Source organism: Micrasema longulum, unplaced genomic scaffold (genome assembly GCF_059751315.1).
Source record: "Micrasema longulum isolate JH-2025_06_02 unplaced genomic scaffold, ASM5975131v1 h1tg002169l, whole genome shotgun sequence".
NCBI lineage: Eukaryota > Metazoa > Arthropoda > Insecta > Trichoptera > Brachycentridae > Micrasema > Micrasema longulum.
Genome location: NW_028279334.1, coordinates 79,035 through 104,346, shown reverse-complemented (window position 1 = coordinate 104,346; position 25,312 = coordinate 79,035). Strand labels below are relative to the sequence as shown.

Here is a 25,312-nt window from a genome sequence, read left to right as displayed (position 1 = left end):
TGGATTCCATAAATAACTTTATCGGAAGTAAATAAAATTGAAATGACATTTGCTCTTTTAACCACATACAAAAATTATTATTTGAACTTATAAACATTTAGATATCAATTACAGTTTTTTTATTAATAAAAAAATATTCCGACTGACAAAAAAATAACCAAATCATCAACAAATGTATTCCACTTGCGGTTTCAGTTTGAACGCATTATATTAAAAGGGGCCGTTGAAAAAAAAGGAAAAGTACATCATTGTATTTTGAAAATATATTTAAGTATATTTCCTTGAAACAAAATTGTGTAATCTTAATGAGAAATTAGAAATACTTTTATTTGATCATTAATTGTGTCCTCATCGATCTGCTTTAATGTAATGAAACAATTTGTATTTGAACAGTATGTCTTTTCCCGTTAACTTATGATTTTTTACATAATTCGGCAATGCTAAGAAGTTTCTACATAGGTCCACAGTAAAAATTCCCTCATTTTCCCAAACACTACTCGATTATAGGTAAGCCAGGAAACAAAATCCATTTGAGGAATGTAATGTGTACCTTTCCGTGAGACTATATTCTTAATATCTGGCAAAGAATTTCTTGAGTGGAATTCGTATCTATTTGTATCCTCGCAAAGGTTCCTGCACCCACTCCTTTGGTCAGGCGTTCGGGGTTTATCACCACGCAATTATTAATTTCCTGCAAGTAAAAATACATTTAATCGTAAATTTTTATACGAATACCAGCGAGGGTAAGAAATATACGAGAATAAATAGGTTTCACCAAACATATTTTGAGTACATCTAATTGTTTGCAGACGAGTACTAGAATTTATCGAGATTAATGAATGAGGGCACTAGATGGAAAAAAATTCAACTAAATTAGATTTACTGAGATATTTGCAAAAAACTGATATCAATTTTTTAAAAATCATACATCATTTTTAAAAATGTGGGTATTGCATCATCATCATCATTCCCTTTCCGCACCTAATGGTGCATAGGGCAATGCATTGGTACACCAATTGCAGTGTACCTTGTTCATATTTTTTTGTTACATGAAGGTAAGATGATCAGTCTTATGCTTCAGGTACCAGTCCAGGGACTATGAAATATTCTGGTGTGAAGACACCCTTTTAAATAAATATTTTATATCAACCATGTCGGGAATTGAACCCGAGACCTCTTGAATGGTAGGTAAACGCGCTGACCATTACACCACGAGGCAATACAAAAGTATTGCAACAGAGAGAAAATATTTTTGAGAAGGGATATAGAAGTCTAGGCTTTTACAGGGCTTATGACCTGTCATTGGCTGGTTTGAGTGGCCACTTTACACACTGTGTAACATTCACCATTCTGCCTATGTTTAAACATCCACATTTCCTCAACTCTTCCATCTGTTGACTTTTGTGAAGTAAAAGAGCTGAAATCTTTGTCATGTGGGTGAGATTCGGCTGAATCAATTCACCCACTAAGCCACGCCTGAAAACAATTTTCCATTTTTTTTTACCAGTTATTGAACAATGTTTTGAGTGGGTCCAAATGTTTGCAGACAGGCTAGATTTCCTCCCTAATTGTTTCCAGGAATCGATAATGCATAGTTTGTGGTGTTAAGCATAATTCGAATGCATTTTAGGGATAGATAACGAAGCCATGGATTTAAATAACTAGATAAGCCTATACGAAGAAAGTCATCAACTTTTTTATTCAGTTTTTTAAATTTGGCCTCTAAACTCACCGAATCTTAATCCGGCAGAAAACATATGGGGCGTGTTAAAAGCTCATCTTTTAATTCAAAAGAAGGCTGTCATAAAAAAATATGAAATTCATTAAAAAAAAACTAAGAAATAAAAACGTTTCAGAAGGGTGCGATTCAAGTATACCGGAAAAAATTGAGACAGTTATTTCTGCCAGAGGTGGAAACTCTGAATATTGTCTGTGTATATACAAGACAAAAGTATTAAAACGTAATCGTAATGAATTTTTGTTTTAAAAAAATGTGGGTTTTTTTATCAATTTTCAGAAACAGAGTTTCATGTTTGCATGAAAAAACTGATAAAATAGATTTTATCGGTACATAATCAGTAACCAGTAATTTCCCATCACTATTGACAGCTATCATTTTAATCAAGCTATATTTTAAGGACTATAACTATAAGCATTGTGACCTGTACATCCGATTGCATTTCAAATTAAATTAACAGAGCTAACATTACCTTGGCAAAGTAGCGAAAGTCCGACGGCAGCAGAAGCAGGTGTGGCGTGGCCGCCATGTGCGCGTGCTGGCTCCAGAGGGCGGCGTCAACGGGGAGCGTGGAGGCAGGCGGCCACAGCGGGTAAAAGCTCTGCTGCTGAAGCAGGTGGCTGGCCAGCCTCCCCAACTTGTCGGGTCCCTGTGCAGGTCTACAAGGAGAAGGACTTTATGAAATACTTTCGTGGGACTCACCCCGAAACCGATGCCCCCGGTCACCTGACCTACTATCGTCTTAAGGACAGTGCAGAAGGTGAATCATCCATGTCCTATACGTAAACAACAAATGATCTATTTCCCTTGCTAACAGTAAGGGAAATAGAAGATACCTCGATTTCCCACTCGGAAGCAGAGAACACTACGCACAACTACTATAAAAGCAGTAGCACCCTCAGGTACCAAAAGTAGCCGGTAAAATAGTCAGTACTCCGTCAGTTCACTTCAGTTCATCAATTCGGATACTTCCATTACCAATTCTATAACATTTAATATTGATAAATCAAATATGATGGTTCTTTAAGGAAATGAAAGTATGACTTAATGTACGATCGATCACTGTGAACGGGTCACCCTGAAACAGGTAGAAGAATTTGTGTCTCTGCGAAGTATGTTTACTAGAGATAGAAATTGAAAGAAAGATAAGTGCCAGAAACAGGGTGAGCAGTACACTGAAATCAACCTTGGCAAACAAATGTTAATCACAGGAGGCAAAATTGGCAGTCCACAATGTACTCCTGATACCGATAACAATGTATGGAATTGGAAAAAGACTAAATGCCATCAAAATGCAATTTCTCAGATGAATGTGTGATAGCACAAATACTAATATATTAAATAACAATGTCTCTCTTAAGTCTGATGAAATTAGTCATAATGAAACCTGGTCACTGGTGGAGTTTTCTTTACTAAAGTGTGGTCAAAATTAAATAACATTATTTTCTTATTATAATGAATATGTGCACTTACAGCGAGATTTCTTCCTTGCTGAGATGCATCAATATGTCCGTGGAAGTCAGTCCCACGAGGACTCCTCCGATATTAAGGGTGCACGGATCCGGGACCGGGTGCAAGTTGGGGAAGGTCTTCTTCATGCTGAAGGCCGGGGTCGGGAAGATACCGGCGTGGAACACGTCCTTAGGGGACGAGGCAATCACCACTTGTGTATGGGGACTGTAAAATAAATAATAAATATCAAAGCCAATATTCCAGGCATACCCTTAAATAAAATATATTTATCCGGTTGTGGTCCCATGGCTAGTGTCGTCGACTCACGGATCAAAGGTCTGAGATTCGCACCCTGCTCTACCACAATTTAATTCTCATTTTCTAAAAGTAAGTTATTTACAACTCATTGAGAAAGATATTTCAAATCAATTAAAAAATATATCATCACCCTGACTTGTAAAACTCCCAAGTTCACAAATGATAGTTCAGTGCCGAAAATCGGCATTTATTATGGTAAATAATACAATATGTTCTGCTTGCAAAATAGTGAAAAAGGGTACAATTATGTAAAATTTAATTATAAGCAAACATATTAGGTCATCTATCCTCACTCTAGGTATAGTAAATACCTATTCTGAGGTACGCAGCATTTATTTATTTTTACATAATACAGCATATTTAGTCTTAGTAATGTCTAGAGATGATTCAAGTATGGAAATCTTATAAAAGATGAAATAATATTTTAAAATCTTACAAAATGATGACTTACAAAAATCAGGATTATATAATAACTTTTGTAAAGTTATTATATAACCCTGAAGAGGGCAACGTGATTTGCCGAAACTAGTTGATTATGACAGTAAAAAATAAAGTGGTTCATAAAACAAAGTCATTTAATTTATTCCTTTAAAATATAACAATGAAATACAACACCCAAAAAAATTTTGTTTAAATCAAACTATCTAAGAGTATGAAACTGAAAAATGTACAGAAAAATGTCCAAGGAGGTAAAAACTGATAAAAAAATAGCAGAATCCAGAAAAATATAAAGTTAGCTTGCTAAGCCAATGGTGTGTTCATAATACATTTTTATATTAAATGTGATGTAATTAAATATTTATATTAATTATTAAGATGTTATGAACTAACTTAAAAAAGCATATTTTTTGGACTTTACTGGACAATTTGATTGTTAATCATACCTAGAATGTTCTAAAGCCGTCATGATTTTCTCCACCAGCTTCTCGAAGAAAGACTTGTAAGTTTCCGCTATTGTGTCATCCTTCACCATCTGGTGGTTGGCGTCCACAAATGGCCCCACGAGTACGAAGGCGTGAGGTTTGTTTTTGGTCACGTAAGTTATGAGGTCTGTCAGAGGATCGTACGTAAGACTGTCAGATGTTGTGTATGGACCGCACGCTACCACTATTTGCAAAGGACCTGCGATGAAACAAAAGGATTTAACATTATGATGATAAATCAGTGGTCTAATAAATAATCAAAGATGTTAAAATCATCGAGATGAAATCTCATTTTCCCCGTGGATGCTGCAGAGTGTGTGATGGCGAAGCCAATCGACTTCTATGATACTAGCGAAAAGTGAACTGTATTTTTTCTATAGATTGTAATTAATTAATGCGATGCACCATGCGATGTCAATTGTCATTCACAAACTCTACTAGGAAAGATGGACTAGGGTAGCGTCTAACCTGTTCCCGTCTTTTTTCTTCTTCCTGTAGCACATTCCTTCATATTGAATCCTGATATTAAGGGTGGATTTAATAAACATCTATCAAACTTCCGTAAGTGTTCCGAACCGTTGACTGTTCTATAGACCATTTTTGTTAACGGATGGTCGCTAGTAAGCATTTTAATAGAAATCGAAATTTTAGTCCTAACTTCTACATTTTTTAGTCAATGGTCTATGCAAAACTTTTTATCTAAGCTCTTTCTGTCGAACGCGAATAGCGCGCATTGCTATTCATTGGATTAAAAAATACATCAAATACAAATACTTGACGATTTCGCGTTTACACAAAAAAAGGTATAAAATTAAATGAGAGCAAGAAAGCAGCAGATCGATAGTTTTTACTAATATCTATTATTTTTGTATACATTTTATCAGTAAACCATATTTTTTTTTTTTTTTTTAAATTACTATATATATATATATATATATTATATTTATCCATTTGACTAAACAGAAACATTTCTGCTGTAATATAGATTACAGCAGAAATTAATACCATTTTGTAGAAAGGAATATATAAAATAACTGTCATGTCAAATACGGCAGCGGCGCCAAAGGTAACGGATTGTAATGCATTTAACCGATTAAAATTGACTAGTAACCATTTTACCACAGATTTAATGTCTCGTAACGCTACGAAGGTTTATAAAACGCAATAGTCGTCTGGTTTACTAAATATTAGTTAAAAATGGTATCAAGTTAACGAACGGATGTTTATAAAACCAGCCCTAAGAATATTAAAAGTGCGGCCGATAAACGTAAAGCAGAAGGTCATCAGCATTGAGCTTTGAGGCAAAACACTGGCATGATCGGATGAACAATATATTGTATAGTGGCAATTTTATTTCCAGATTCGGCGGCATTTGACAAAGGAGTGGCCAGAATGAGTAGGCAGGTGGGTAGGGTAATGAACATAACTGACACCAATATATTAGTGCAACCCATAGGGTGTGAGAAGGATATAGAAATGGAAGAATAAAATATCAAAAATGGTAGTAATATAAGAATACAGTAAAACTCAGTTTATCCGAACTCCAGTCATCCGGATTGCTAAATATCTAGATCGTTATCAGGAAATAAAAAGTAAAGAAGTTTTTACTTTTAACTTGATTGTGCAATTAACTATGCTGGACATGTTTAAAAAAGTAAGTTTGTCAATGTAATTCCATTTCACTGTATTATTTCAAAAGCAATAAAAACCTGGCGCTTATTAATCCGAATAGTTTTCCATTTAACCCATTGGATACGGACAGCTCACCGGTGAGTCGTCGTGTACTTATCCTGTATGCGGGCGACTCATGTACGAGTCCTAAGTTTCTCCCGGGACAACTAAGTGAGAACTAGCATATTTATTTACTTTTTGTATGAAAAGTGTGAGTTTTTCTACTGAACTTTTTTTGTCTTGGTGGAACTGCATTTTAATTATACTCGTAATGATAAAAATACGTATATATGTATTTTCATTCCAGTTTTATTTATAAATTTTACCAGTGACCGGGTTTCGTCATGATCGACATAATCAGACTAATGGGAGACTAAACAAATATCTATATTATATACAAGGGCAAGCAGGGGTTGTAAATCATGATTTTTTATAACTATGGAATAAAAGAGTTTAAATTAAAATAATTTAAGTATAAAGTAAAAAAAATTGTATGAAGTTTTGCACTTGTATAGAACATAGAAATTTGATTAGTCTGCTGATGTCGGTCACGACAAAACCCAGTAACTGGTAAAAATAAAAGTGGAATAAAACTATATATGTATCATATGCAAAGTGTGTATATGTAGGTACATGATGTTTTTATCTTCCACACTAAAAATAATTATTTGCATGGACATGCTTCTCTTACTTACCACTAAGAGATTCTTCCGGCTCTATTTTGGACGGTTTAACAAAAGAAGCATCATAATATATTTCTTGGGCCACAAACTTGTCTCCTCTCATATTGAGACCCTTCATCGCCACAATCTGTCCGGGGAATAGAGAATACTGCTTCAATCTAGTATTAGAAAGAAAAAATAGAAAATAAAATATTACACGTCATTATGTAGTAGCTAGCCTCAAGAATAAATAAAAGAGTGGTAACATTATGATTATTAGAGTGCACAGATTTTCACGGTCACTTATCAATATGTAGTAGGCTTGATTACCGATAAAGTTACAAGAATTAATGTGATTTTTCTTAAGCCAAGGTGTTCTGTGCTGCAATTCAAGACTGTAATTGGGCCTCCTGGTCTGTTATGGTGCAAAAAATACAAATAGGTAGAGTGATGATGGAGTAGTTCTGAAACTTGCATAGCATACATGTGGTTTAAAGAAAGGTATGAAAGAAAAAAAAAATGGTCTTAGAATTTTAAATATCTCATTTATGCTATAATGAGGAAGTTCAGTGATTTTTAAAAATATTTTTTATTTGTTAATAGACTATCAAACTAAGTCAATTTTTTAAAAATATATTTTTAAGTATCGTATTATCAGTGGTATGATTTTTTAAGTTTTTAAAGTACTACGCGCGTGACGTCTCAAGTTCTCTTCGGTGAGTTTTGCCAATTGGTGAATTGGCTTCCCGTAAACCAGAAATCTATTACAACACTCTATTATTGGTTAATTCGGAAGATTTTACTAATATCATTTCATAAATTTCTGAGAAACTTCACCGTACAATTTAATGTTCTAATTTTTACCGCGTGTAAGAAAAAAATAATTTATACCCGATTTCCAATAGCACCTCACCTATCAACATTTGGTCACCAAAATTATTTGAAATGTAATTATATCAAAACACACATATTTTTTAAAAATATGATATTTATTTCTCAAAATGTCATATATATGTAATTAAGAAAAAAATTATTAATGTGATTCAAAGATATTTTATTTAACGACATTTAAATTTTTGCTTATAGCAGAATAATATTCATCATCGTTCTGTTTTCTTCTGCGCTTTTTGATAATTTATGTAACATAAAGGTAAGATGATCAATCTTATTTTTCCGGTACCAGTCCAGTGACTATGAAATATTTCAGTGTAAAAACTGTTTTTTCGGTTCAATTTTATAACTAACATTGAAGTCCGAGAACGGTCGCAGCAGCCTCCTATAACGAGCTTCTTGAGGGTGCGGCGGTGGACCTGGCTTGGACACGTGCTGCGCATGCCTCAGGAGAACCTAAACCCAAGTTGCCTTTTCTTTAAACCTTCGAGCTTACGCCGTCCTGGAAGGCTGTCGATGACGATCTTTAGAGGAACTAAGGGGCGCTTGATTAACGTGGGAGGAGGCGAGAGTGATGGCTGGCGATAGGGTCTCCTGGAGGCAACTTGTGATGTCCACATGCTCCACTTAGGAGCAGATGTGGAAAAGAATAAAATAAGAAAAACACTTTTCAAATAAATATTTCGTGTCAACCATACCGGGAATTGAAACCGGGACCTTCCGCATAATAGGCAAACACGCTGACCATTAGATTACGAAGCGGACCGTATAATTTTACATAATATGTATATTTTCTTAATTTGTATTTAGTAATGACACTGTGACACTTACTGGTCCAAATCAACAGATATACACTGGCCCGAGGAATCTTCCCAGGTCCCTTGCAATAGGACAGATTTGGAGTTTAGTCGACCGTTAGAGTCACAATCTACTCGCCCGACTACGGTCACGGGAACCTACAGATCAAATATAACATTCAGTTTACACCGGAGGAAGAAAAAAAATATTTTGGCTGGTTGAGAGAAATCATATATAGCAAATAAACCTGATAAATACTTTTTAAATACAGAAAATGTGCAAAACAAGTTTAACAATAACTATAATTATAGTCTACTCTGAAAACGCTAATCAAAAAATTACATTATTTTTATTTTTAGATAAAAATCAGTAAAAGTAAGAGTTGCGGTTTTGGATATGACAGTAATTTTCTTGCATGTTGGAATCTGTAAAGTGAAGTAACTTCTTTTGATTATTTTCAAAAAATATGTATTTGCATTCTATTTTATCCGAACATTTCAATTTGGGGGCTATTTTTAACAAGTTTTTGAAGTTGTCGAGACTAGACGTTGAGAACAGCTCTTGTGAGAGCTTATTTAAACTATTAAAAACCCTATTGTTCGTGAAATGATTCTGTGGAAACCCACATAAACATGTTGAATCTGTTTTCTTCCGGCCTGAGACTATATGTAGAGTTTTGTGATTGGATTTTGCAATTTTTTTTTATTCTCAAAAATAAGTATTTACATTCTTGCTACTCAAATATTAAAATTTTTGAGTCAATCTTCAAGTAGTCAAAAATAATGGTGCTAGAAAATGAGAATTAAGCTGTGGTAGAACAGGATTTGAACTTTGGACCTCTGATCCATGAGTCGGGAACTCTACCACGGATCAACCTGGTTCTACATAAAAAAAGTTCTCAGTTGGAAATGATCTCGATCACCACCACAATCCACATCCGATGATGCATAGGGCACTGCATTGGTTCACCAAATCTTAGCATGACTATGACAGAACGCACCTGACTCTTACTCCTCACAGAAACAGAATCCTTCACAGAAGCCTTATGTAAAATGTGTTGAGATAAGTACTTCATATTGCTGTCCAGTAAGCACGCCTTCTCCTGCAGAAGTTCAAATCCGTACCTGAAAATATCTCAACTAAGAATTATTAGGACTATGCATCAGGATTGCCGAGATTCACATAATCCACACTGATTTAACCATTTATAGTACACCTAGAACAAAGTGGTACATAAATATACCACCAGAATTGAGGTTTTTATTTTCCAATATTTTGTATTAATAATAAGTCTTTAAATTATAGGAATCGCACAATTGGTATCAGTGATACTAAACATAACATAAGTAATACAGTAGAGTCTCGATTATCCGACCTAAACCGGCCGCAGCAAGGTCGGATAACACGGAAAATGATAAAAACGACATTAAAATGTGTTACATAATTTTATTTACACATAGAAAACTTTTAAATAAGTACGTGTAACATAAACAAACAATGCGCAACACATCCTCTCAGCGAAAGAGCTACGTAAGTACTGAAGACTGAGAACTGTCGCCTGGCGCGCGAATATAATGCGTGCAGTCGGGTTAAGGAAAGAGGCATTGCCCGGTAGGTCGGATAACTCGGAAGGTCGGATAACCGAAGGTCGGATAACCGAGACTCTATTTTAATATAATAAAATATGGTACATTATGTAGTGTTTTTCAAATAAAGTTATGATCAATGCAGGTTAAGTAAGAAAAATCGAAGCAATGTAAGATCCTGCTGACGAGTCGTATGCTTACAATTCAGCGGGACTTTAATTATAAAAATATTGCGTTTATATTTTTTTTTAAATAAAATAAGAAAGCCATAGACAAAGATTTTTTCATGTGAAAAAATCAAGATTCTTTACCATTTTTTCAAGCCTACTTTTTAGTAAGTTTATATTAGCTGTTGACTTAACGATGGCTCAGTTCCATAGAGGGATAACTAAAAAAATGTGTTTTAAGTTATACTATTCATTATATTAAAAAACATTCCTTTTCAATTCTACAAAGATGAAACTCTTAAAAATCATTGATTTTCTCATAAAAGATGAATGTTTTCATATGGAAAAAAATGAACTCAACAATCTCTCAGCTCCATAACTAATTAAAACGTTGTGATAATTTGTATAACACCTTTAATCCCAGTAAACCATTGTGTACATATTTTACATAAATTTATTCATATATACTACACTTAAGGTGATGTAAATAATTATTTGTTACAAATCAATTTAGGTCTTTCGAAACTTTGGTCAGCCATTACTCAAAACAAGCCATTTCTTGTTATCTCTGTATGGAACTGAGCCATCAATAAGTTCTGTGGGTTTTTCCAAATTTAAAAATGAGCACCAAACATTAAAAAAAATGGTAACGGTTAAACGTCATTCAAAAGAAAATTTTATGCTCTACAAGATACAGTGTTTGCCTTTACATTAAACATATTATTTTATTTGATTACTAGCCTTTACTTGTTTATTTATTTAATAAATGACACCAAAATACTCGCAATAAACTACATATTTTATGACAACAAAATGCTAAAATACCTACATATTTCTATGTAATTAGCAATAACCTTGAATTCCAAATTCATTTGATTCTAAATTGATCTAAAAATGTATTGAAATTATTAGGGATCAGTCCACATTCATTATGGTACGTCAACATTCTCGGCGTAGGAGAATACATATTGTGATACATAGTTACTTCTGGAATATGTGCACAGAAAAATTAGCATGTGTTCCTTACATGGCTTTAGTGGAAATGTAGTTCCAACGTGATTGGGCAGTTGAGCAATATGGCAGGGCGCTCCATGCGAGTGGTTCCACGAACACGATTCCAATCTAGTACTGTCTCCATAATTACACACTACATCTCCTGAGTTAGTGCGAGAACAATATTTTGCGGACTGCGATCTGTAAATCAAAATGACTTAAATAGGTACTATTTTATGACATGTTTCGGATTCTCGAGAAGAAGAGTATCCATCGTCAAGGGGGGGGGGGGTGCGATTATGATCGTAAAATGTGAAAGCAGTATATTCATAATTTATTTATTATGGTATAGAAGATAAATTCTCCCGAGCTAAAGATACAATATTGTATGTGGTTAGGCTGTTTTGATAATTTGTCACAGCGTAAATAAATACCTATACCTGTCTCCTTTTCTATTGTCGAATTCCCTTTCGCACCTATGTGAAGATTTCGAAAACCAATTGATAGTCACCTGGTGTCAGTGTCCGCTTGACCTCTGTAGATGTACATGTTAATCGCCAATTGATTGTCAGTACAACCAATACCTATTACGCGTTCAATGCTAAATTAAAGTATTACTTTCATATTTTAAAAGGGCTCCTGTGATAAAAAGCACCCACTTTAAAACAATTTGAAATTTAAATAAATCGCAATTAAAGCAAAAACTGCAGACTTGAACATGATTTTTATGACATTTGACTGTTCCTGACAGTATAGTTAAGTTTCCATCGATATGTCCTTATCGATATGTGCTTTCAGGAAAAAGGGAAAAATGTTTTTTTTTTTAAATTACATTTTTTTTCCATAATGGCAATAAAAAATAAAAACAATTTTCATAAAAAATATTTTTAAATTTGTAATTTTGAATTCCTGCAAACACGGTCATTGCGTTGGCCACGTCCCTAATATGTCACGATTCATGTTAATTTCCAACTTTGTTTCTAGCCGTTCAGATTTTTATAGAACATCGTCACGAATCTTGAGGTCACAACTATCAAAGCCAAACATGTGGCGTTTTTCTGGTGACATATTTTTTGAAAATTTATTTTTTTAAGTTACGTATGAAAACATTTCTCCACAATATCCATATTGATTTTGAAAATACAATTAATTATTCTAAATCCATTTCATATATTTTTATGGGTATAGCCTTCAAATTTTTTTTTGAATTTTAAATAGACTTATGAGAAAGAAAAAAAAGTGGCCACCTCAGAAAGAATAAAAATTGTAATTAATGCATAGATATGTATACGGTGGGGTACTTGAGCCCTCGGTACATATTGATGTACTTTCCTCAAAACTGGAAGATAAAGGGCGGTAGGGGATCTTCGTAATCGGTCGGGAGAATTTATCTTCAATTACGACATCATAATGAGGTATGTAACTTTAGTGCATAGACATGTGTACCGTGGCATACGCGTCCCCTTGGTACATATCGATGTACCTACCAAAACTTGAAGATAATGGGTTGGAAGTGTATCTTCGTAATTGCTCGGGAGAATTTATCTTCAACTACAATGTCATGGTGAACATACGACGTTCTTAACTTTGGATTGTAATCGCGGCCCAGGTGTAATTATAAATAGTTCATATATATATATATATATATATATATAGTTGACAATAATAAAAAAAATCTGAACATGGACACTCTTTAAATCTAAAAAGTAAAATTTAAAAAATAATATTTTATGAGTGGTCCTAAAAGACCATTTTCATTTCAAGAGTCATTTTCTACCATTAATTTAATCATGCTATTCCACAAAGTAACATACAGGTATGAGGGTAATAGAAGCAGACTTAAAAATCTCTACCAAAAACAGAAAATTCATTATTGATGCCAAAATCAACTATACATAAAAACAACCTATAAAATAGCGTAATTCAAAATTGTCTCCAAATCTTAAAAAACATACTTCAATTAAACTTGACACCGCAAACTTAGCATTCTCCACTGAGTTGGTGAAGCATAACTAGAAATCTCATAACTCTTTTTTTAAAGTTTTTTGCTAATATCTCGGTAACTCCTTCAATGGAGTTTTCTAAGTTTGCTTCGAATAACCTCATATATTCTGATGACTTACAATGATGGAGAATAGGTGACGGGGCAGAGAGATGAAACTGGTGTTGAAGATCCTTCTATTTTGACACCCCTATTAGACGTCGGAGTCTTCGAGTCTCTGCTTCCCTTCTTACTCTTGAGAAGATAAAATCAAACAATCTATTTATTATGTAAATTGTTAAGTACATTCGTTCAAATATTTGATAAGCCTATGTTAATGTGTTAGTGCGGAAGAGATTTAGGAATAAATGAAATGTTTTTAAAACCTGCATTTCTTTTTTTTAAATCTTAACATTCTTTTGATTTACTCAAATACTTCAATTTAGTAATTATTTCCAGTTATAAATAACCGCATTAGAAAACAGAAAAAATTATGGCAGAGAAAGAGTTAATCTCTAACCTCTGGTCAAATCCACAATCAAGCGACAATTTCTCAATTTTTCAAGCAGTGATTATTTTAGTGAGAATCGAAGATTCATGTTAAACTGTGAGATTTTCAAAGTTGTTTGCAGAAACCATACTTCTGTTGTAAATCCCTAAGTTTGTAGAATTAATGACACAGCATAACCTATAAAATGTCATCAGCCTTGAACTTTAAACATACATTTACATTTTAATATCTACTTATAAAAAAATTTATAAAACCCATATCATATGGACAGAAAATCAAGACATATTTGTGACAACGATTTCACATAGAATTAAAAATAGTCCAGGAGCGTAGAATCATATTTGAATACATCGTACTGTGCCCAACAATTCCCCACTATGCCCTACTTTCGCCGCGCGCATTCGTGGGGTCATAGCGTAATGTTGCTTGATGGGAAAAAAAAAATCATAACACAAATTTAAGGTTAAAAAAAAAGGCAATCTGTCAATTTCTCTAAAATTTTATTGTGCACGCGGAAATATTGATTGACACAACAGAGTAGATAAGTAAAGGGTCATTTAATGAGAGAAATTGAATTAATGAAAATATAAAACAAATTTTATTTTACATAAAACGGATATTTTTATATAATGTTAAATAATAATATTTGATGTTTTGAAGATAATGTCGGTAAAATGTCCACCACAGAGTTGTTTAATCCGAGATCCAATTTTCATTAATTATCTCTTTAGATGAGCAAAGTAGGGTAAAAAAAAAAATTACTACCCTGGCAAGACTAACGAAATTTCCATTTTGTTTCTTCAACAATCTGACGGAAAAATAATTCAATTTTTAAGTAATACATTTGTTATATACACATTCATTTACTAATTACACATGAAATGTGATTGCATCCTGTTTCTTTAAGATCCTAGCAGTATTTCTATACTTCAAAAGGACACAACACGGCATAGTTGAATTCAAATCAGGAGTTGCGTACTGGGTGACATCTACAAATAAACTAATGGGTCAAAACGTAAACCTACTCATTTATGAGTAGTTGAGTCGCTTTCTGTTTGATGTGCGCAAGCGGTTTCTGGACTATTCTTAATTCTATGCGATTTCATATCCAAGGGGTTCTATAATTGTTGCCATATAATAAAAAAATAACTTAAGTATGGGTATGCCAAAATAAGACTGGGTTTTAAAACTAAATAAGAACAATTTACATAATTTTAATACATAAATTTGTTTTTTTTGGCTAGTAATGTACAATACATCATGGTTCTTATTTCCATAATTATGTTTTTAAACAATTTAAGAGTTTTTGCTCGATTGCTGACAATATTTTTGTTTGGTATGTCCGAGAAGTAGCTCGTAACAGTGAATAAATGTATGGAGAAAACTATGAAATAAAATGTCAGCGAATGTTTCGTTACATCCGCGATCTCGCTAATTCTGTCTTCGTTATAACCAAGTTCAACTGTATTTTGTTGTCAGGTTATATTTTAAAAATAAAATTCAGGTATAGTAAACAATTTTCACACGGAACGGAACTTATCCACAGTGTTAAGAGGTTCTGGTATAGAATTATTTAATCCGCTCTCTAGAAAAATTGTTTTTTTAACATAAAATAGCTCCCATTGCATATTTCTACATGAAGGAAAGCATTGTCCTCAGGCTTAGTACTAACGAATCGTGGAAAATGTTGACGGCTGCAGACGAGTATGGATCTAGTCACAGTAGAATGACAATGTGCACTAAACTCACACTTGCCCACAATTATCACCAGAACTTACAAAACTAATTCAATAAATTATTCATTAAAATTACTTACAAATAGTAAAAATGGAGAGAGCACATAGGATTATCATAAGACAAATTAAAGTAACTAAATTAGATTCATAATTAATTTTCAATATTCCTTCCTTTAATACAACTCTGCCTAATTGTTTAATATGGCTTCCCCAAAAAACAAAATTGACAGATAAGGAAAAAATATTTTTAAAAGGCAATCAAAATCTGGCTGAACTATATTGTTGGTGTTTTATACAGTTTTATAGAGAAAGCTCATATCTAACATGATACGCAGAGTTGCGAGATTTTGAATTTCATGTCTAAGAAAACAGTTTGGAATATCGTCGGTATACTGGCAAAAAAACCTTAACTCAAAAATATGCGGATTTGACTTAATGATGCAGTTTGGTAAAGTTTTTAACGCTCTACAAACTGGCAAAATACACTAAGTCTTATTAAATTGAGTATATCTGTAGTTTTAAAAATAAATTTAAGATTAAGTCGTATACCCGGTATTTTATTCAGGCGAAAAGCTTAAAATAACTTAATATTTACTTAATATAAAATTAAGAAACGGAAAAATTAAAAACATTTTCTTAAATGAGAACTTAACATCTTACTATATTTAAATAAGATATAAAAGAGATTGGAACAAAACTAAAATGCTTCATTACTCAAAACAGGGATTTGAGAGTTAAAGCTTTTTGCCAGTATACCCACGATATGTTCAATGCGATTTTTAGAAATATTATATTGAGGATTCCAAATCGGAGAACCAAACTCTAGGACACTATGTAAATACAAAAAAAATATTTTCTTAATGTGTCAGTTCTCGTAAAAGGTTTGGTCTTTCAAATAATCTTAATTTTCTTCTTCAACTTTCTGCACTCAAGAGTCTGGTTATTGCGGGATTATCTTCTTGTGATGCCGAACTCCAGCGATGACCAAAAGGCAGAAATGTAGATGTTGTATGTCCCGAGCCCATTGAATGAGTGTAGGTCTAGTCACAAAATCTAATTCACTGTGGAATAGAGATACACTCACTCAACGGGAAGGGCGGCCAATAGCTGTAACAAAATCTACAAAACATTAACAACTTTAGCATTAAACTACATAAATAAAATACATCAAGCGTAAGAATGAGACTGCCAACTTTGTAGAGCGTCGTCTCTGTCCCAGGAGTTCGGTATCTGTATGTATGTGTAACAAAGACAACGCTCTACAAAGCCGCAGTTTGCCGATTACACCGGCAGTCTCTTTCTTGAGCCCGATATACTTTATTTAATGCCGGCTATTGTACGTCGCCAGATGTTACATTCGAAGAGCACAGGATATAAAGGATTAATGTAAACAAATGTAGTTTTGAGATGGAACCTTTTTAAGTGTTCAAACCTCTTGGACATTGAAATAAACTTATAAATATAAAGGAACCTGCTTAATGTAAACAGCCTATACTGTTTTATGTAATCTAAAATGGTTTTATCTATCTATACCTAAACCTAATTATTAATGACGTTCTTATAAGGTTACATAATTTTGCAAAAACGTTAGAGATGGACAAATTGATCAATGTAAATTGATCTAATAAAAAAATAGTTCATTTGATGTTGAAAAAAGTCTAAATGTCTCATTTTTGGTGAATAATTGTGTTAAACACACTATAATAGGCTTGTTTTTGCGTTTTTTATATCAATTTTCGGAAACAGGGTTTTATGATTGCATGAAATAACTGATAAAATCGATTTGATCAGTGATCTGTAATTTCCCATCACTAATGAAATTAGTTTGACAACTGTCATTCTAATGTCACAGGCGCCGTGGCGCAGTTGGTTAGACGGCTATCTGTGAAACTGGCGTCGCGGGTTCGATTCTCGCCAGTTGCAAGAAAAAAATCCAAAAAAGTTTTTTTCTCAATTGGTCTGGGTGTTGTGGTGTATTTTTCATTACCTCCTTCCATATCCCCTCTATCCCACCTGCTGACAAGCCTCAAAATAGAGGCTTAGCGGGTTATTCCTTTGGAAAAAAAAAAAAAAAAAAAAAATCAAGGTATATTTTAAGGACTATAGTATTGATATTACTTTATTTACGTACACATTGCTAGTGCTATTTTAATATCTAATAATTTTGGTTCTTTTTTTTTCACATACATATTGAAACTTAAAATAACTTATATTCAAAGGGTTCTTTTCACATTTTTTAATCATTATTTTTTCTGTGCGACATTGGATAAATTTTCATGGTTAAAATATACAAATTTTAGTATAATCGAAAAATAAGATGTTTTGCACCTTATGGGACAAACGGACATAATTCTGCCTATATAAATACATGTTAATTATACTAATCGTATAATATTCTCACATGAGAAGTGGATACTTAACTTAAATTGAGCCAGGTTGTGGTCCCGTGGATAGTCGCAGACTCACGGATCCCCCGCTCACCACAACTTGATTTCCATTTTCTAACAGCGAGTTATTTACAACTCGTTGGAAATGGCCCTAAGACTTAAACATTTGGGTAAATCAATGAAAATAATAGCAATTCAATTTAAGGGTTGGCCATCCCTAAGTACAATGTTGCCCCACTATCTTATAAAAATTGTCCCATAGTTAATTGTTCCTACCTTGGGAGTTGTGCACAGGTAGTCGGCTAATACTTCTTCACTTTCTCTGAAAAGTTGATTTAAGGAAATTATGATAAGACACGAGACAAAAATCTAATTAAAAAAATAAACAGAAAATTTATAGAAAATTCACAAACCATCCGATAGAAAATAATCATAATTTCAATAAAGACACTGGATTAAAAGTTCTTCACGTTGAAAATAAAATTAGACAACTTGTATAATATACTCATGTGTCAGTGTAAACTAATTGCTAGTCCCATCTCAACACAGGACTTTTAGTCCCATGGAGTTGGGACTTATGTCTCAAATAATATATGTATATATAAAAATGAATTGCTGTGTTGTGTCCCGCAAAAACTCGAAAATGGGTTGACAGATTTACGTGTGGTTTTTTGCAAAATTTTCTAATTTACATTCTCAAGGTTTACAAATAATAACATCTTCAATATATTGAGTAGAAAAAAAAATTAGAAGCATGTACGCGTTTTCATCGATTTTCCAGGGTTGCATTCGTCTAAAATGTATATATTGAAAAATTCAGACTATGCTGTTTTTTTGTATATTGAAAAAGGTGGTATTTTAACGTTTACAATCAACAACTATTTTTAATGGATACTAAATTGAATCATTTCCTTACAATTTCTACGTATGAAATTATTTTTAATGGATTTTTAGTAATGCCTTAATAATTTTATCTGACTTTTGATACATTTATGAAAAACGGATTCTTACATGAAATGCACCACTGTTTGTAAGTAGACCAGAGTTTGGCAGTTGCAAAAAGAGTTTTATATTTCAAAACAATTATTGATGTTTTGGAATTCAACCATAAACAAGTACTTACTTAAATTAAATATTTGAATATTGATAATTTTTAGTTTTGGAATTCAATGATATACAAGTAATTAGGTACTTAGTTATCAATGAAAAGTCTATTTCCTTTTATCCGGACAGTTTTTGCACGCTTTTACTACACTATCAGGTATTTTTCTTTTCAGGAGTGATTTTGGCACGATTACGATTTGAGCACGACGAGGCCTCTTAGCCAATCACATGAAGAGATAAAACGAAAAACTAACCCTTATTGCGAATAAATAAATAGCTAAAAAAAGGCATAAATAAATAACATGTCTATATTTACGAAAAAACGTTTGATCAACAAGCTAATAGCGGCAGGCCTACGTTCGGGCAGGACAACGTCTGTCGGGTCAGCTAGTGTACAATAAACTTATGTATGTAAATAAATAAATAAAATAAAATATAATTCATAGTACTTCAATACAGTGTGTCAATATCGATTATTAAAGTCTAGCAGTATTGGGAGTATAAAATATATTATAGCCTAACTAGAAATTTAGTATTACCACCACTGATAGGGTGGTCTACAAAGATTTGTACATACTAAAAATATTAAATAAAGAAGTTATTTTTGTTTTGCATGTCTAAAAAGTAATGTGTTTGTTTTTAAAATACTAAAAATATGAGAAGACCAAATGCCAAATTAGGACATTCAATAGCTATTGTATTGACAATGAAAGTTTGAAATCTGTAAAACTTACTGACAAAGAAAGTGCTTATGTACGTATCTAAAGTACGATAAGGAATGCGATGTGATTTAACGGAAAATCATAAACAATCCTCAAATCAAGATTGAATAAAACATATTTATTTTATTAAAAGGATACTCGGCGTGTTTATATACCGAATGCGAAATATTGTCGGCGACAGACGCGTGGTCCTTTACTTCTTTAAAACTTTTCTCAACTTCTTTTTTGGAGAATTCTTTCCTTTCCATCAACTCCAATAAGTCGACGGTGGGCGCAGCTCCATTGAGATGTGATAAACTAAATGCCATCCATTGTTCAGCGAAGGTTTCTGGATCCAATCCATTTGAATTGCACAAGTCAACGCCTAGAAAGTAAAGTAATAGGAATGTTTAACGACAAAACCTTGAGTACTATTTTCTGGCGTAAAATGAAACTTAACAAGAGCAAAAGTTTTTCAAAAATACTTTAAATTAAATGGACTACTGTTTTTTTACATTTTTGTAACACAACGCCTTCGATTTCAACTCCTAGCATCAAAAAATGCTCGGTCACCAACTCCTCGGAGGCCATTTTCCGGAAACAAATTTACTAAAAGACCGCGAATCAACAAGTTTGCACCATAGACGATGTTGTTTTAGAGACGTTTCATAGATCGGTAGTTAAATCGATATTAAAAATTAAAAAAATCAATGAGCACTGTTCGAATTTTACATTTGTCTCTTTATCACGGGGGGGTAAAATAGGAATGTAAAAAATTAAACGTTTTTATCGGGGGAGTTTTTGGTTATTGATAGAGTGGCGATGAGAGAAAAATTAAGACGAGATTTGATCATCTCGGAGGCTGTGAAAAATCAAGCTCCGCGTTCGCGCGTATGAATAGACGGAAGTTGTCCGTCTCTCCGCTAACTAAGAGAAAGCGGGAACATCCGCCGAACGGAAACTTGAGATGAATTAGAAGATTGCGTCTTCCTGGTGCCTTATCGGATATGTGGAATAGTAAGTTACTTCGCCATGTTGTTCCTATTTTTATTCCCCATCATGATAACATAATCCTAATTAAAACTAAATGAATTTAAAGCCCAAAAGAAAATAAATAAAACTTAAATCTTTTCTGAAAACAAGTAAATTGGAAGACAATTTAAAAAGCTTAAATGTTTTATGTACCTATGTTTATTTAATTAGAACATGAAAATAATCTTAGAACTAGTTACAAACATGAGACAAAGAAAAATACTTACAGATCTAGGTCCTTAACTAATGCAGTTCGTAATTGTCACTCTTCACTAATATATCTTAATTCTAACGCAATGGTGGTTTCACTTACGTGGAGAGATGACGGATGGTGGTCCGGATGCTGTGTTTGGACGAACACATGCTGGGCGATGTCTTGGGCGGAGATCTGCCATGGATAGAGCCTTGGGCAGCTCTCGGGATTCGGTCCCGTGGCGATGGTGACGGTGACAGCCAGCTGGAAGACTGACCGGCCGTAGGCTGGGCACACGCACTGGCGGTGCAGGAAACTGGCGTTCCTTTTGGAGGACGATGGATGTCCTGAATGTGGAGGGACCTTCGCAGCTGGAAGGCGGCCTCCGATGACCCTCGTGGAGTAGTCGGATTCCACGAGGTTGCTACGTAGCACTGGCTACCCTGTACACTCACTGCACTTAAACTCCCTAACTCTGACTTCCACGCTGCATCGTCTCCGCGATCGAGGGTACGATCGCGTAGACTCGACTCACTTCCCCGACTGTCGACCGACTCTTGGTCGACTCTCTGGCTCTTTTCCGACTCTTTTGTTCCGACGTTTGGGGTGGTTTTATAACTCTCAAATAAGGAGGTCTCTCCTTCTCCCTTTCGCTTATTGCCTAAAACTCATTGTCTCTTTTCCACACTTATTTATAAACACCTCGTCATATTTAAAACTAAAATGTTATATTCTGCATATTATTTCTTATAAAACTAAATTATAATTAACTCAGATTAGAATGTATATAAAATTAAATACTTTTAAAACTAATTAATTAAAAAATAATCATATACTAAACATAGAAAATTAAATCATCAAACTATTTTATAGACATGAAGATTAGAAAGGAATCATTAATTAAAAAATTGGAAATGATTCGCCTCTTAGTGTAGTGGTTGGCGCGTTTGCCTATCATACTTGAAGTCCTAAGTTCGATTCCTGGCAAGGTGGATGTAAAATACCTTCATACATATTATAAAATAATCGCTGATACGTTGCGATTGGCGCACTAGTGCAGTGCCTTAAGTACCACGGGCGTGGATTTTCTAATCCACGCCCGTGGTTTTCTAATGATGGCGCAAAATCTTATAAGAGTTTTAAGTTTATATGTGGCAAGTTAGAATAATCAACGCGGGTACGAATGAAGATGTATAAAATTTGAAGAAGAAAGGATTGTATGTATTACTGAGGAATTAATAATGCGTTTTATTTTGTTATTTTTATATAAGTTTTTTTTTAATATAAATATTATTTTAATGGCCATCGGTTTGCGAATTATTAATGAAAAAGGTTATGTTTTCCCCAGCGGAAAACATGGGTAAATATTTATTGTTAAAGTTATTATTTTCAATAGAAAGGGTTTTGGGATTCCGGATAATTCACCGCTCGGTCATTTGAATTTAACCCGAGGTCATGATTGATATTAACAACGAACGAAATATTTGTGAATACCTAGTAACGGCTCGGGTAAATGGGGATTAATTTTAATGTATTTATTTGTGAAGGCGGTAATTAAAATGGGGCTCTTTTTGGAATTGGCTGGCATGAACTAAAAGGTTATATTTAAATGCATTATTGCTGAGAAACTCCAGATTAGAGAAAACAATAAAATGTAATGGAAAGTTATATTTAAATTCGTATTGAAATATTCTAAAATATCGCTGCGTTTTTCCACAATACAAACAAGGTTGATTTTATAATCTAAAACGAAAATACCTGCTTATTTTTACGGGGACAAAATATTTTAATGCCTGAATATTTTAAACAGGTATGTTTAACTCGTTTCATCTTCTTTCTTTAAAATAATGTAAATGCCTAGCTTGGAACGGGGTATGTACTTTTGTAAGCCGGGCAAAGTTTATATTTAAAAAATGTAAATATAATAAAAATAATCCCAACCTTCAAAAAGTTTTTTTTTTAAATTGCACTTGGAAGAAAAAAAACAAATGACTGCCATAATACGTCAAAAATATTTGTTTCCAAAAATAAAATTATTTAAGAATATCCACTGGTCTACCGTTTTATTGTTACCACAATATCTTCAGTTCGCGTTCTTAAATAAAAAACCTCACTCCAATGAGTTTTATCAGGGTAAAATCCAAATATGTATTGTTTTCTCATAATAACAACTGTAATCATAGGGAGGTTTTTTAACAATTTCAAATGTGCGTCACGGCAGATTTTGTAACTATAAAATTGACTATCTCTATGTTTTTTATTATACTTACAGGGTGCCTTTAAAATTTCTCGCGCTGGCGTAAAAAACTATCATAAAGATGGATGCCCACCATGTGTAAATTATGCTCCATTGTGTCCTAAATTAAAGGCAAAGATGGAACATTTTCAGGTATCCTTGATATTTTTCTCTATTTTTGATACTTACGAGTACATAGTCATCACTTTTACAATTTTATATTTAAAAATATTTTTTCTTAATTTTGCAGCATTTGTTCAGTGGCTACCGGTAAGTGGGATAGCTATTAAGGCCCGGTTGTTTGATCGTTAGTAATGTTAAAAAATCTTTAGTAATAGTAAAAAAATTACAAAATGTTTTTTTTGTTAATCTATATAGTAACTAGCAGTAAACAGTAAAACTATTTAACCATTTGTTTAACATATTGGCATGTAAACGTAATTTAATAAATGCAATAAAACTTTCATTTTAAACGGATTAGACTACGGTTTTTTTCTATTGTAACAAATTAATATAGCTGGTTGACGCTTGGTTATAGGCTATAAGCTGAAAACACCCCTGCGATGTTTAATTTTATGCTGATTTAATAGTGTACCTACATATTTTATCTAAATAAAAATAGAACGGGTATTTTTGAGGATATATGATAAGACCTTCACAGGGCTTAGGCCTGTAGAACACAATGTGTAAAATACACATTTTTTCCAATAACTATAAAACACTACATAATTATACCTTTAACCACGATTAATTTGTGTTTTTTCTGTTAAATTTTAGGTTGATAATGATATTCCTGTATTCCTGAAAGGTGGAGGAATGGACAGAGTATTGTACTTGCTAACGTGGGTTGGTAGCATAATTGGAGTTGTGTGCACTAATGCCTATGGATACTCGCTATCAGGAAAGAAATAATTTGTTCCATAATTTATTTTATTTTATACTTAAATCTATATTGTATATTTCCATACTTAAATTTGGTTGAGTGAATCGCACATTGTATCGTAAACGAAGAATTATTTATAAAATCGATTAATTTAAACTTTACTTGGAGGAATTCATTTCTTATGTTTCAAATTATTAAGAATTTTGTCCGATGAAATAAATACACTTATTTTATGAGAATAAAAAACTCTTTTTTTCCTTTTTGTCAGTTTATCTCAATTAAGATTTGAAAAAAATGTTACAACTTTCACGAAACAAAGGCACTAGTCAGAAATGAAAGTTTGAATTTACGCCTGTTTCGCATAGAGGAGAGATGGCCAATCAAAATATTTCCACTTTTTACTTCAGAGTGTAGTGCGTTTTGCCATCAGTCGGTCAGTCCAAATGCCGTTAACATACTTGCCTCACGAAGAAAACATTTATAGCAAATCAATAAATCAATAAATCGGGTTGTGGTCCTGTGGCTAGTGTCTCGGACTCACGGACCGAAGGTCCGCGGTTCGAATCCCACTCTACCCCAACTCGATTCCATTTTCTAATAGTGAGTTATTTACAACTCGTTGAAAATGGCCCTCAAAATTAAATATATGGGTAAATCATAAGAACGCAAATATTTCTTTAAAAAAAAAAAAAAAAAAATAAGAATTAATATTTTATCATCTGATTTTTTTATCAAAAATTTTAGGGGGGGCATCTTTCCAATGCTGTTAAAGAGGGATGCCCAACTTTTTTATAAGTGAGTTGGCCATACAATTGAAGGCTGTAATTCGTAGTTTTAAATTGCATGAATGCTACGCATTATGTATTTGTTATTTAAGATACATAAGCATACACATAGTAATACGTCGGCCTCGTGGTGCAGTGGTCAGAGCGTTTGCTTACCATGCAAGAGGTCGCGGGTTTGATTCCTGGCATAATTTGTATGAAATACTTATTTAAAAGGGGTTTTACACTAAAATATTTCATAGTTCCTGGACTGGCACCTGAAGCGCAAGACTGATCATCTTACCTTTACGTAACTTTTTAAAATAAAGGTTCACTAAGATTTTATACTAATGCAGTGCCCTATGCACCATTAGTTGCAGAAAGAGAATGATGTTGATGAACCAATTGGTACGGGTATGGAACCAGCATGAAAATGAGTAAAAATTGAGGACTTGTTTCAGTGGATCATTTGTAAGCGTCGGGTACACGAAATTTGTACTCAATTTATCAAAAATGTCACCTTTGTAGTACCAAGATCTATTGCGATAAAAGAAACACAAATTTGAGCAATGTGATAAAAGGTAA

At 33.3% G+C, this 25,312-nt stretch overlaps 1 protein-coding gene and 1 long non-coding RNA gene across 2 annotated transcripts; one reads left to right on the top strand and one right to left on the bottom strand.

The window, feature by feature from the left end:
* Positions 1–241: 241 nt before the first annotated feature.
* PolA2 (DNA polymerase alpha subunit B) lies at positions 242–20,268 on the bottom strand. Its single transcript, XM_088239463.1, has 12 exons — positions 20,135–20,268; positions 19,779–20,004; positions 18,091–18,136; positions 13,323–13,435; positions 11,209–11,400; positions 9,454–9,577; positions 8,487–8,611; positions 6,798–6,943; positions 4,393–4,630; positions 3,212–3,415; positions 2,211–2,397; positions 242–691 (listed from the first exon to the last, which is right to left on the bottom strand). The coding sequence occupies exons 1-12, from the start codon at positions 20,208–20,210 to the stop codon at positions 563–565; spliced, it is 1,806 nt and encodes a 601-aa protein (XP_088095589.1). The 5' UTR covers positions 20,211–20,268; the 3' UTR covers positions 242–562.
* A 2,541-nt stretch (positions 20,269–22,809) lies between these two features.
* LOC148272885 (uncharacterized) lies at positions 22,810–24,210 on the top strand. The gene is made up of 3 exons (XR_015824732.1): positions 22,810–22,977; positions 23,117–23,233; positions 23,858–24,210. It is a non-coding gene; the product is annotated as an uncharacterized LOC148272885 (long non-coding RNA).
* Positions 24,211–25,312: the final 1,102 nt, after the last annotated feature.

Bases quoted from the DNA above. Each gene is read 5' to 3' on its own strand.
- PolA2 (XM_088239463.1), bottom strand. From the start codon at position 20,210: ATGGCCTCCGAGGAGTTGGTGACCGAGCATTTTTTGATGCTAGGAGTT. The intron at 20,005-20,134 runs GTAAAAAAACAG...TTTACTTTCTAG, and splicing joins AGGCGTTGTGTTACAAAAAT to GCGTTGACTTGTGCAATTCA. The intron at 8,612-9,453 runs GTGCGTTCTGTC...TTTGATCTGTAG, and splicing joins CTGTGAGGAGTAAGAGTCAG to GTTCCCGTGACCGTAGTCGG.